General features: G+C 39.9%; 1 protein-coding gene across 1 annotated transcript in view; it reads right to left on the bottom strand.

The window, feature by feature from the left end:
* tmem63c (transmembrane protein 63C) overlaps window positions 1-14,086 on the bottom strand; it is a 68,433-nt gene that overhangs the window by 18,679 nt on the left and 35,668 nt on the right. The window contains exons 7-18 of the mRNA XM_060933072.1: window positions 11,477-11,528; window positions 11,256-11,364; window positions 10,620-10,693; window positions 10,395-10,475; window positions 10,063-10,183; window positions 9,749-9,882; window positions 9,459-9,581; window positions 5,293-5,446; window positions 5,075-5,181; window positions 4,015-4,101; window positions 2,254-2,319; window positions 1,978-2,140 (exon numbers count right to left, since the gene is read on the bottom strand). Coding sequence (XP_060789055.1) covers window positions 1,978-2,140; window positions 2,254-2,319; window positions 4,015-4,101; window positions 5,075-5,181; window positions 5,293-5,446; window positions 9,459-9,581; window positions 9,749-9,882; window positions 10,063-10,183; window positions 10,395-10,475; window positions 10,620-10,693; window positions 11,256-11,364; window positions 11,477-11,528 — 1,271 coding nt within the window. The remainder of the gene's footprint in view (window positions 1-1,977; window positions 2,141-2,253; window positions 2,320-4,014; window positions 4,102-5,074; window positions 5,182-5,292; window positions 5,447-9,458; window positions 9,582-9,748; window positions 9,883-10,062; window positions 10,184-10,394; window positions 10,476-10,619; window positions 10,694-11,255; window positions 11,365-11,476; window positions 11,529-14,086) is intronic.

The following is a 14,086-nucleotide window of genomic DNA, read 5'->3' as shown; positions in this document are numbered from 1 at the left end:
AAAATGGATTTTGGGGGTTAATTAGCACCATTTAATTTACAAAACATGCATACAACTTTAAAGCTGCAAATTGCTTTTTTATTGTGACACAAGCAGTAATTACAATGGGAAAACAGAAATCTGGAGTGTGCATAGGTATTCACCCCCCAAAGTCAATAGTTTGTAGAGCCACCTTTTGCTGCAATTACAGCTGCAAGTCTCTTAGGATATGTCTCTATTAGCTTAGCACATCTAGCTACTGGGATTTTTGCCCATTCCTCAAGGCAAAACTGCTCCAACTCCTTCAAGTTAGATGAGTTGCGTTGGTGTATAGCAATCTTCAAGTTATGCCACAGATTCTCAATTGGATTGAGGTCTGGGCTTTTACTAGGCCATTCCAAGACATTTAAATGTTTCCCTTTAAACCACTCCAGTGTCGCTTTAGCAATATGTTTCGGGTCAATGTCCTGCTGGAATGTGAATCTTCGTCCCAGTCTCAAACCTCTGGCTGACTCAAACTGGTTTTCCTCCAGAATTGCCCTGCATTTAGTGCCATCTATCTTTCCTTCAGTCCTGACCAGCTTTCCTGTCCCTGCAGATGAAAAATATCCCCACAGCATGATGCTGCTACCACCATGCTTCACTGTAGGAATGGTGTTCTCAGGGTGATGGGAAGTGTTGGGTTTGCACCACACATGGCGTTTCTCCATGATGGCCAAAAAGTTCAATTTACTCTCACCTGACCAGAGAATCTTCTTCCATCTGTTTGGGGCACACTGCAAACATCCATCTATCCATCCATCCATTATCTGTAGCCGCTTATCCTGTCCTACAGGGTCACAGGCAAGCTGGAGCCTATCCCAGCTGACTATGGGCAAGGGTGTACTATGTGTACACCCTGGACAAGTCGCCAGGTTATCGCAGGGCTGACACAGAGACAAACAGCCATTCACACTCACAGTCAATTTAGAGCCACCAATTAACCTAACCTAAGTCTTTGGACTGTGGGGGAAACCAGAGCACCAAGAGGAAACCCACGCAGACACGGGGAGAACATGCAAACTCCACACAGAAAGGCCCTCGCTGGCCGCTGGGCTCGAACCCAGAACCTTCCTGCTGTGAGGCAACAGTGCTAACCACTACACCACCATGTTTTCTTTTTTTTTTCTTAAAGCAATGGCTTTTTTTCTGGCCACTCTTCCATAAAGCCCTGCTCTGTGGAATGTACAGATTAAAGTGGTCCTATGGACAGATACTCTCATCCCTGCTGTGGATCTTCGCAGCTCCTTCAGTGTTATCTTTAGTGCCTTTGTTGCATCTCTGATTAATGCCCTCCTTGCCCAGTCTGTGAGTTTTGGAGGATGGCCTTCTCTTGTCAGGTTTGTAGTGGTGCCATATTCTTTCCATTTTGCTATAATGGATTTAATGGTGCTCCCTGGGATATTCAAAGTTTGGGATATTTTTTTTATAACCCAACCCTGATCTATGCTTCTCCACAACTTTGTCTCTGACCTGTTTGGAGGCTCCTTGGTTTTCATGTTGCTTGCTTAATAGAGTTGCAGAGTCAGGGTCCTTCCAGAACAGGTTGATTTATACAGACATCATGTGACAGATCATGTGACACTTTGATTGCACACAGGTGGATCTTAATCACCTAATTATGTGACTTATGAAGTGAATTGGTTGGACCAGCTCTTATTTAGGGGTTTCATATAAAAGGGGGTGAATACCTATGCACACTCCAGATTTCTGTTTTTTCATCATAATTACTGTTTTTGTCACAATAAAAAAAAAATTGCACCTTTTAAGTGGTAGGCATGTTGTGTAAATCAAATGGTGCTAACCCCCCAAGAATCCATTTTAATTCCAGCTTGTAATGCAGCAAAACAGGACAAACACCAAGGGGGGTGAATACTTTTGCAAGATCCTGTATCCTTAAGTAATAACATTCAGTTCATCTTGGAAATGACAAATGATAGAGTAGTCCCTCTTACTCACTCGTTTAACATGGATGCGCTCAGCTTTGGATTTTGCAAAGCAAAGACGCAGCGAGTAAACCAGTAGTGAGGGAATCCGCAGCAGCTCCATCGCCGTGCCAATCAGACTCGATGTGATAACGTAATTCACGAAAAAAGCTCCATTATCAGGCAAGAACACACATCTAAAAATGATCCAAAATAAACAAATATTTACAAAACAAAATATGCACTCTAGTTTAAATTCTTATAATTAAACAGTTAAATCAGACTTCAGTTACAAGCAGCTTTAACTCACTGGAACTTTACATCTTTCTGATCCAGGAAGTGAGTATCAAAGAGCCACCTGAAGAAAAAATCCAAACTAGAGAACAGACAAAAATGGGTTAGACCAATATATTTGCAGATATACAGTATTTTTTGGATATACAGTATGGCATTGCTACTACAACCCCGATTCCAAAAAAGTTGGGACAAAGTACAAATTGTAAATAAAAACGGAATGCAATAATTTACAAATCTCAAAAACTGATATTGTATTCACAATAGAACATAGACAACATATCAAATGTCGAAAGTGAGACATTTTGAAATTTCATGACAAATATTGGCTCATTTGAAATTTCATGACAGCAACACATCTCAAAAAAGTTGGGACAGGGGCAATAAGAGGCTGGAAAAGTTAAAGGTACAAAAAAGGAACAGCTGGAGGACCAAATTGCAACTCATTAGGTCAATTGGCAATAGGTCATTAACATGACTGGGTATCAAAAGAGCATCTTGGAGTGGCAGCGGCTCTCAGAAGTAAAGATGGGAAGAGGATCACCAATCCCCCTAATTCTGTGCCGACAAATAGTGGAGCAATATCAGAAAGGAGTTCGACAGTGTAAAATTGCAAAGAGTTTGAACATATCATCATCTACAGTGCATAATATCATCAAAAGATTCAGAGAACCTGGAAGAATCTCTGTGCATAAGGGTCAAGGCCGGAAAACCATACTGGGTGCCCGTGATCTTCAGGCCCTTAGACGGCACTGCATCACATACAGGCATGCTTCTGTACTGGAAATCACAAAATGGGTTCAGGAATATTTCCAGAGAACATTATCTGTGAACACAATTCACCGTGCCATCCGTCGTTGCCAGCTAAAACTCTATAGTTCAAAGAAGAAGCCGTATCTAAACATGATCCAGAAGCGCAGATGTCTTCTCTGGGCCAAGGCTCATTTAAAATGGACTGTGACAAAGTTAAAAACTGTTCTGTGGTCAGACGAATCAAAATTTGAAGTTGTTTATGGAAATCAGGGACGCCGTGTCATTCGGACTAAAGAGGAGAAGGACGACCCAAGTTATCAGCGCTCAGTTCAGAAGCCTGCATCTCTGATGGTATGGGGTTGCATTAGTGTGTGTGGCATGGGCAGCTTACACATCTGGAAAGACACCATCAATGCTGAAAGGTACATCCAGGTTCTAGAGCAACATATGCTCCCATCCAGACGACGTCTCTTTCAGGGAAGACCTTGCATTTTCCAACATGACAATGCCAAACCACATACTGCATCAATTACAGCATCATGGCTGCGTAGAAGAAGGGTCCGGGTACTGAACTGGCCAGCCTGCAGTCCAGATCTTTCACCCATAGAAAACATTTGGCGCATCATAAAACGGAAGATACGACAAAAAAGACCTAAGACAGTTGAGCAACTAGAATCCTACATTAGACAAGAATGGATTAACATTCCTATCCCTAAACTTGAGCAACTTGTCTCGTCAGTCCCCAGACGTTTACAGACTGTTGTAAAGAGAAAAGGGGATGTCTCACAGTGGTAAACATGGCCTTGTCCCAACTTTGAGATGTGTTGTTGTCATGAAATTTAAAATCGCCTAATTTTTCTCTTTAAATGATGCATTTTCTCAGTTTAAACATTTGATATGTCATCTATGTTCTATTCTGAATAAAATATGGAATTTTGAAACTTCCACATCATTGCATTCCATTTTTATTTACAATTTGTACTTTGTCCCAACTTTTTTGGAATTGGGGTTGTAATTAATGTACCTGGACAAACCAAGAGAAGGCAGAATGATGACCATAAAGACCAGCAGTAGAAAGCACTTGTGCATGGTGATCTGATTCTCACTTGACCTGGAAAATGACAGCACATGATAGGATATGATCATAAGCTTGATCTTGTTATTTTAAATATTCACAACAAGCCCTAAAGTTGCAATTCAGCTGCTCTTGAAAATACCCTGCAGAAAATGTATTGACTGTGTAAATTTCACTCTCTATATAGCTCCCCTACTCAGCTGAGCTACTTCCTGGAGGTGGATTATGTCCTGAGCTAGGTAAACTGTGCTGTTCTTATTTTCGACAGGAAACCATTTTCAATATGTTCAACAAATGTCATTTCATTGCCCAACCTGACTACAAACTGATTTATAATACAACCAAGGGAAACAACTATAAAGTCATTTTTGGATGTACAAATGCACTTGAAAAACTCTTCTGACCTTCATGTTATCTTCCAGCGCTCACGTCGATGCACAATATTGACAGAAAAGTGTTATAGATTTCCAGATCCAGAGAGGCCACTACTGCGCATTCATTATTCCCTTATTGTCATCACTATGACAACAAGACTGAAGAGGTTAGCTAAGAGTGCTAGTGATTGACACACAGAGCTGGAGAGGAGAATGTGTGTGTATGGTGGGTTGGGAGGTTGGGTGGGGGTTGCTCTGCTGTTATGCAATATGTTTGTGCACCACACTGAATATGTCACTGCAGTATAAAACACAGTCAACAGACATCCACTGGCGCACAATAACAGCTACTCATTAAGCTCTAATGTGTTAATGTTACAAAAATAGCTTTGGGTAATCCTAAAACAGGGAAGTAATATGCATATACCAACAGTAAGTAGTGGCTTCGGCTTTGTGGTTTTGTTTCTGTTTGATGGTGCTACACCGTGCTGCACAGTTTTAGTCATCCTGAGTCAGTTGTAATTACTGTGTTTTAGAGCTAAGACTGAACAGTTGTTAGTAGTCTTTTTAAGGCTAGTGAATGTTCACTGTGGTGGGGAGAAGCTTTTAAAATTCCAGTGGTGTTTACGCCACACCTGGTCCAGTGATACTCAAAGAAGGCGGAGTAATACACGATGAAGGGGAGCAGAATGGAGAAAGCCCATAGGAGCAAAGTAGGGAAGAACTGGGTGATAACCGGGTTCTGTAGAAAAGAGCAGAGTTTAAATTCTTTACTAGGTGAGAGAAATCAGTTAATTTTACACAATCATACAGTAAAAAGTACATGAGAAAAGGAGATAGAGTAGGGACTGACCCGGAGGCTTTCCACAGGCCGAGTGACGTTGAACTTGTCCATAGTGTTGACGATAATGGCGGGAGTGGTAAGGAAGAACAGCAGGAGGAAGAGCAGGATATTAAGCAAAACACATCGAAGCCACCAGCGAGAGCCACTCACTGACAGGTTCTCCCTGGACAAACACACTGCAAATATTGAGCTAATTTTCAAGCAGAAAAATGGATGTGCAATAAAAATATAAAGTAATGGATTATGTCTAATATTTTCCATTTATAGAACCAACATTAAAGGTAGACTTCCCTTCAGATTTTTCAAGTTTAGGCCTTAAAAAGAATTTTCCCTGACACCCAATTATTTCTGTTTAGTGGACTGAAAGCTACTGAATTCGAATCACAAACTTCCAATTTTATTAGTTTAAAAATCCTGCGTTAAGGAAAAAAGAAACAGCTAGACGTGCGTACAGGAAATATGGTGGTGATGGCCGATTATCTAAGTTCAAGGAGCTGAGGAGAGATGTGAAAAGATTGATAGAGTTCAAATATGTGGAATACTCAAAATCAATTGGAGAGTTAATTACAGAAAATCCAAAGCGGTTCTGGTCCTTTTTTAGGTATAAAACACGATCAAATTCCATTCCTGACATCGTTTCTTACAAGGGACAACTTCACAGAGATAGCCACTCCCAGGCTGAGGCCTTTAACCAGTTCTTTTTCTCCAACTTTACCTCTGACGAGTCTAGCTACCCAAATCAGCATGATCAAGATTCACAAGTTCCAAGGTTGGATAGCATAGTGTTGACTAATATGGAAGTATTGTCATCTCTGTCTTCACTTGATTCTCGCAAAGCCCCTGGCTCCGATGGCCTCCCAACATCAATTCTGAAAGAATGTGCTACAGAACTCTGTCCTTCTATCTGTAACCTGTTCAACAAATCTCTAGCAACTGGAGAGATTCCTGAGGAATGGAAGCACTCTGTGGTGGTTCCTGTGTTCAAAAAGGGCAAAAAAGAGGACGTCACCAACTACCGACCGATTTCATTGCTTTCTGTGTTATCTAAAGTGCTTGAACGCTGTGTGTATAACAATTTAATGGAACACATTGCCCAATTTTTTACAGATGCACAACATGGTTTCCTAAAGGGTCGTTCTACAGTTACTCAGTTGTTGTCGTTTTATCATAACGTGGGACTAAGTCTGGATAAAGGTCTTCAGACTGATGTCATTTATCTGGACCTAGCTAAAGCATTTGATAGTGTATCGCATAGAAAACTGCTTGTCAAACTCACTACCTACGGCATTTCTGATACTCTTCTTAAATGGATGGAAAACTATTTAAGCGATCGTTACCAGAAATGTATTATCAATGGAGTGACGTCTTCTAGTCTTCCCGTTACTTCTGGAGTACCACAGGGCAGTATACTAGGTCCTCTTCTATTCCTAGTATATGTGAATGATCTACCCACTGCTGTTAATAACAACGTGGTCCTATTTGCAGACGATTCTAAACTGTGCAACGAGATTAATTGTGAAGATGACGCAAAAAATCTTCAAAGTGATCTTGATACTCTTAGCGTCTGGAGCAAGCAATGGAGTCTCCGTTATAACAGTTCAAAATGTGAAGCATTGTCAATTACTAGAAAGAAATCACCTATAACCTATCAGTATGAAATGGACGGTGTGCCACTAAATCAAGTAACATCACAAAGAGACTTAGGTGTAATCATTACATCTAACTTAAAATGGGACTGTCACATCATTAAAATTGTCTCAAAAGGGTATAAAATGTTGGGTTTTTTATGTAGACATCTAAATAAGAATTTCAGTCTTACAACTAGGAGATTGCTTTATCTTACATTTATCAGATCTCAAGTGGGGTATGCTAGTGAACTTTGGGCTCCCCAAACTATTTGTAGCATGCAGCGAATTGAACAGCTACAACGTCGTTCAACCAAGTTTATTCTTAACCTACATTGGCAAAATAAAGTACCTTACATAGATAGGCTAAGGCAAACTAACTTATTGCCCTTAACTTACTGGCATGAGGCTAAAGACCTTATATTTTATTTTAGATGTCGTTTAGGACACTACAACATTAATATTACTGACTTTGTTAAACCTAAAATGTCTATTAGATCTACGCGTAATTCGTCTGACTTAGATGTTCATGTTCCTAGATGTCGTACTAAACTTTTTCAAGCTTCCTATTTTAATCGATTAGCCAAACTGTGGAATAATCTCCCAGTTTTTATTCGCAGCTCCACTTCGCTTGCTCAATTCAAATCTCGTTTGCTCAAGTTTTATAAAGACGCTAGTGACAAGTCATACAATCAATTTAACTTTTTAACCTGGAAATCTTTGTGTCCTAAATGTTTTTCCTCTCTTAATCTTCTTCTACTTAAGCAATGTTGCTATTAATTAATACTTGGATATTGATTAACTAGTATATTAATTGTTTAAGAGTTGTTTATATTTACATGTTTTATGATTATCATTAGATTATCTCATTTATTTAGTATTTAGTTGAAATTATTTTAGTTATATTGGCGGCACTGTTATTGGAGCCTAGCTCTGTTGTGTTTGCCTTGCCATTTATTAAGTTTACTAAGTTTTTTTTATTACATAATTTTATTTTATATCTTATTTTTATTGTTAGTTTATTTGTGCAATGGCAGAAACTTAATAAAAAAAAAAAGAAAAAAAAAAGAACAATTAATGAATTTAGGGCCACGTGGCCCTAAATTCTCCGCTACTTTTTCCTGCTTCACCATGATGCAATTCAAGACACTACGTCATGCATCATGTGGTGGGCTTTCCCCGTTTGTGCACGGCATTGTGGGATACAAATTTGAAACAGGAGAGGAAAATGGAGGACGTGAATGTGCGAGTGAAACGTGAAAGACTGACTACAGTAACGAAAAGTGAGAAGAAAAGACGTTATGTTGTGAAGGAAAGGAAACGCAGGACCAAACTAATAAATATCAGCAGTCAGCGAGCACCTCGGTGTGATCAGCTGTTCGTTTAGCGACAGAATGATGTAACTGTCAGTGCACGGTCAAGGTAAACCTGTAGATGACAGTAATGCAACACTGTGGATGCCAGCTGCCGTAAAAGCCAAAAGAAGAAGAAGAAGAAGAAGCAGGTAAACCTGCGCATGCACACACAGACTGTCTGTCTGCTTGACTGCACGAAGTGAGCGATTTCATGCACATTATTTGCTCTGGAATCCCCTCAAATTAAATAACTTTCCAGCCACAGAATGGCCTGATATTTTGTTAGATATTACAGAAATAAACATATATCACAATAATCAAATTTCAGAGGGAATTAAATTTCACTGATTTTATGAAATCGAAAGGCTGTCCAGCTTTAAAAAACACTTAGCATTTTATTGCTTTTTCTTTCATTTCTCTCTACACACACACACATGCATACACATATACACACACTCAGTATTTACAGACTCATTATATAAGAGGGATAGGATCTGCCACAGAGGCCTCCAGACAAACATGCAGATGTGCAGAAAGGGAGATTAAATTAATTCAATTTGCTCACTCCAATCAAAGTAAGTGGACTGGAATAAAGTGTGTTGGGAAGAAATGCATGATATTAAATGAGGAAAGAGTCCTATCATAGCAGATTTCCCATCTGTTTAGAAATGAACACTGCTACCAGAGTGCTTTCAAGCGAGGACTTCATGAGAAATATACACACATTCATAAACGTCATTCATTTTATTTAACGTAGCCTTTTATACGCCCGTGATTCTTCTAGGAGCACATCAAACATATGACCATATTTTTATATCATGCTGCATTTTAAATGTATTGTGCTCTTTGGAAATACTATTATGCAACAAATGAATTGAAACATATTCTGTGGTGAAGTTCTTTCTGTTTAAGAATCTTTCAAGAAAATATCTACTCAGAGGTTAAAATATGAAAAAAAAAAAAAAAAACCTACACACATTGGACCAGCAACATTCAACCCATCACAAGAAGAAAGCATTTCTGTTTGCACTCTCATTCAGGTTTTCTGGCCTACATGTTTGGGTGTTGCAGAGAGTACAGAAATACATTTGTTTGATTTTTAACTTTTGAAATTATAAACAGCTAGCTTCTTCCACCAAATTCGTTCACTACTAGAAGAGAGCGGACATGGCTAATTTATTCTCTGTATACATACCAGATGATGTCGTTGGGGGCAGGGGCATAGCGGACACCCCACTGGTATGAATGCACAACTGTAGTGATGCTGGACTGCTGTGGTTTCCGACGGCAACGTGCCCGCCTGTAGTCCTTCACAATGCTGCAGAAATTCAACAGGTGCCTTTAACCTCCTATGAGATCTTTTTTTTTTCTGCAAGGTGTGGCTTTGAGAATTTAAAAAGAACTCTCTTGTGTTACTGAAGAGCACACAACTTCAATATTGCTATATTATGACCAAACCGTGATGGAAATACATGTAGTGCTTACACTGCAGTCATCCTCTCGTCTCTGAAAGTGACAAAGGCAATGCCTAGTCTCTTCATGGTAATGCGATTCTTTTCTGCATTGAACTCATCTGTAAGCTTTTCCTCCAATTCACTATAATACTGCTCGGCATCGATCTGGAGAAGAGAAGAGAAGAGAAGCTAGTGTACAGCGGTCCCCAGTGGCCAACTTGAGGAGGTGCAATGATAATAACAATAACACTGGAATGAAACAAACTGTTTACTATTCACCATCACTATTCTATTGTTTACTGTCATAAATACAATCTATGCTCAAATCACTATAGTACATTGTACCTGTTCAAAGCCACATAAATCACAGCATAAGATCTGAGCACAGGGATGTGTCTTTATCATGATCCTCCCTTCCTTCTGTGATTTGGTAGTGAAATACATCCTCCCTTTCATTGCTTTTCGTCTGCAAGAGAACCACACAAATGAGGACTTCAAGAGGAGAATAATTTGCACTACCATACAAAATCATTTTGAACTGAACACTGCAATCCAAAAGTCAACAGCGTTCAAGTGGACATTAGTCAACTTTCTTGAGTGTGTAACCCCTGAATCACAAACAAAGAGAATGTTAAATGGTTTGCTGTGGGTGGAGTGGGAATGAGGAAATTAATCACCTCTCAGAGTCCAGCTTCATTAATCTTTGGACGTTGAAACAGAAGCAGATGTCCATGACTGTACAACTTGGATAAGCTTCGCTGTTAGGTTACAGAAAAGAAATCCAGTACAATTAACCCAAATGATTTCTTTTGTGTTGACCAGTAACATTAAGCATGCAAATGTAAATGCAAATGCAAGAATGGAGATCGCGGGATAACAGAGTGGCTCTTTTCATTACTCACTGGAGGTGCTTGGTAATCAGGCCGGGGTCAGAAATCTCTCTGGGAATGTTGGTGATCATTAAAGTTCTGGCCACCTGTAAGGACAACACAAGGAAAGAAACAAATATCTATAGACTCTCCAACCACTTTATTACCACACCTGTGCACCTGCCCATTCATGCAATTATCCAATCAGCTAATCATGTGGCAGCAGCACAAAGCAGCATAAAATCACACAGATACAAATCAAGAGCTTCAATTTATGTTCACACTGAACATCAGAATGGAGAAAAAAATGTGATCTCTGTGACCTTGGCTGTGGCATGGTTGTTGGTACCAGATGGACTGGTTTGAGTATTTCAGGGATTTTCATGCACAAGAGAGTTTATCCAGAATGGTGCAAAATGCAAAACCACCATCACAACAACAACAACAGCAACAACACATCCACTGAGTGGCGGCTTGCTGATGTGAGAAATCAGAGGAGAATGGCCAGATTGGGTTGAGCTCAACTCAAATAACCACTCTTGACAGCCATGGTGAGCAGAAATATACAGAATATACAATGCTTTGTACTTAAACCTTGAGCTAGATGGAATACAACAGCAGAAGACTACATAGGGTCACACACACACACACACTGTGGTCCATACTAACCTTCTCATCCTCTTTGTATTCCAATTGCGAGGAGTGGTGGACCATACAGAGTACAGTAATTACAAAATACAGTAATGCAAAGATGCTGTGTATCCACAGAAAACTGTTCCTGTGGTAGAGAGGGAGGACTGGTTATAACCAGCGACATGTATGCTTTGGTTAATTTGCCACATAATATGATAGTAATTCATACGTTCAAAGAAAGACAAACGATAACTTACTGCGCAGCTATGTTAGCTACAGTTGTCCGACCAAAATTCTTAGGGCTGTCTTCTGAAAGAGACAAAAAATACATAATCATTTAAAGCGAGATGGCCTTTCGATTTCATAAAATCAGTGAGATTTAGTTCCCTCTGAAATTTGGTCATTGTGATATATGGTTATTTCTCATCTCATCTCATCTCATTATCTCTAGCCGCTTTATCCTTCTACAGGGTCGCAGGCAAGCTGGAGCCTATCCCAGCTGACTATGGGCGAAAGGCGGGGTACACCCTGGACAAGTCGCCAGGTCATCACAGGGCTGACACATAGACACAGACAACCATTCACACTCACATTCACACCTACGGTCAATTTAGAGTCACCAGTTAACCTAACCTGCATGTCTTTGGACTGTGGGGGAAACCGGAGCACCCGGAGGAAACCCACGCGGACACGGGGAGAACATGCAAACTCCACACAGAAAGGCCCTCACCGGCCCCGGGGCTCGAACCCAGGACCTTCTTGCTGTGAGGCGACAGCGCTAACCACTACACCACCGTGCCGCCCCATGGTTATTTCTGTAGTATCTAAAAAAAAAAAAGGCTATTCTGTGGCTGGGAAGTTATTTAACTTGAGGGGATTCCTGAGCAAATAACGTGCATGAAATCGCTCACTTTGCGCAGTCAAGAAGACATTCTTCTTCTTTTCCTTCTTCTTTTGGGTTTTACGGCAGCTGGCATCCACAGCATTGGATTACTGCCATCTATAGGTTTACCTTGACCACGCACTGACCGTTACATCATTTTGTCGCTAAACGAACAGCTGATCACACCGAGGTGCTCGCTGACCGCCGATATTTATTAGTTTGGTCCTGCGTTTCCTTTCCTTCGCAACATAACGTCTTTTCTTCTTGCTTTCCATTACTGTAGTCAGTCTTTCACGTTTCATTCGCACACTCACGTCCTCCATTTTTCTCTCCTGTTTTGAATTTGTATCCCACAATGCCTTAAGCGAACGGGGAAAGTCCACCACGTGATGCATGACATAGTATCTTGAATTGGGTCATGCTGAAGCAAAAAAATAGCAGAGAATTTATGGCCACATGGCCTTAAATTCATTAATTGTTCTATTTAAACAATCTAATAAAATTGGAAGGCTGTGATTCGAATTCAGTAGCTTTTGGTCCACTAAACAAAAATAATTGGGTGTCAGGGAAAATTCTTTTTTATGACCTAAACTTGAAAAATCAGAAAGGCAGTCGATCTTTAAAAAGCTCATACATACCATAATCTTAAAATCTAATGCCTCAATGTGCACTACTATATTCAAAAAACAAAACAAACAAACAAAAAAAACACCCCACCAAAAACCATAGTTCCCACGCAGTGTACTAGTTTATGTGACAGAAGAATATTTTGTCAGTTCAGAGGCATATTCTTGACCTGGGTCTGAAAAAGCTTGTCTATATGTACAAATATACATTTATATTTATTTGGCAGACACTTTAATCCAAAGGAGAGGAAACAATCCATGCAATTGAGGGTTGAGGCTTGGCTTCCGACCCGGCCTGGGATCTGAGCTCTCATTCAGTAGTTCAGAACCTTCACCACTGAGCCACCACAGTCCAGACTTATTGTATATGACTACATTTTGAAACCCCTTTCAATACAAAGCCATTTCGAATGCCATGGGAAGGTCAATATTTCCTCCACATTTCTCTGTGCTGATGATAATGCACACAAACATTTAGAAGCAACATTCTTTACTTTTTAAAACTCTGACAGCAATGGCTCTAAATTGAAAGGTGTGAGGCCATGTCCAAATACTCTGAAGTGTTTTACATTATTAGCTCCTCTCTAAAATGAGACCTCATATTCGAGTTTTAAATCTTACTCTCTCTAATTTCAATGGATCAATGTTAAATGTATTATAGTCCATTCTGGTGGAGGAAAGTTCGGTTATGTGAGTGCGTGTGTGTGTGTTTGTATGGGAGGCTGCTTTTCACAATGCTTTTCTTGGGGTGAGGACAGTCAGGGCCTTTCCCATGACATCCCATATTTTGTTTGGCTTCTCTAACCCCCAGTTGCCATTCAAACCATGTGCAAACACTATGAGGTGGTCCAAACAAGCCCTTGGGCTCATCCACAAATGTCTGGGTATAAATGAAGCCTCCTAAAGCTTCCAGGTTATTTCCAAACCATTTCTAGCAAGTAATTCATCACAGTACCATCCTGTGAGAGACTATTAAAAGAAATGTAAGTTGGATTATGTAAGTCTTATCTTTGTATTTACGTCACCATCGTGTATATGTTTATTTGAAGGAAAAGAAAATGTCGCCTGTGTACGTGGTATGAATGCTGTTTTTACTCTCTATATTGAATCATTTCATGACTGTATATACTGTATGTTTGGCGTCAGTTAAATATGCTGATAAAAGCAGAACAAGTGTATCCAGTTTATAGGCATTTTATGATATGATTGACAAATAAAGTACAGAAAGAATACTTTAACTGGTACAATGTCTTGATATGACTAGTGTGGACAATAAAAATGTTATGTCTGTTGTCATGGGGTATCTGTGGTGTTGGAGCTCTACAATAAAACAGTAAGGGAGTTTCTAGGCAAGCTGA

The sequence above is a fragment of the Neoarius graeffei genome, chromosome 11 (genome assembly GCF_027579695.1).
Source record: "Neoarius graeffei isolate fNeoGra1 chromosome 11, fNeoGra1.pri, whole genome shotgun sequence".
Classification (NCBI taxonomy): Eukaryota; Metazoa; Chordata; class Actinopteri; order Siluriformes; family Ariidae; genus Neoarius; species Neoarius graeffei.
The sequence above is the reverse complement of the archived record's forward strand: the minus strand, read 5'-3'. Positions and strand labels throughout refer to the sequence as shown.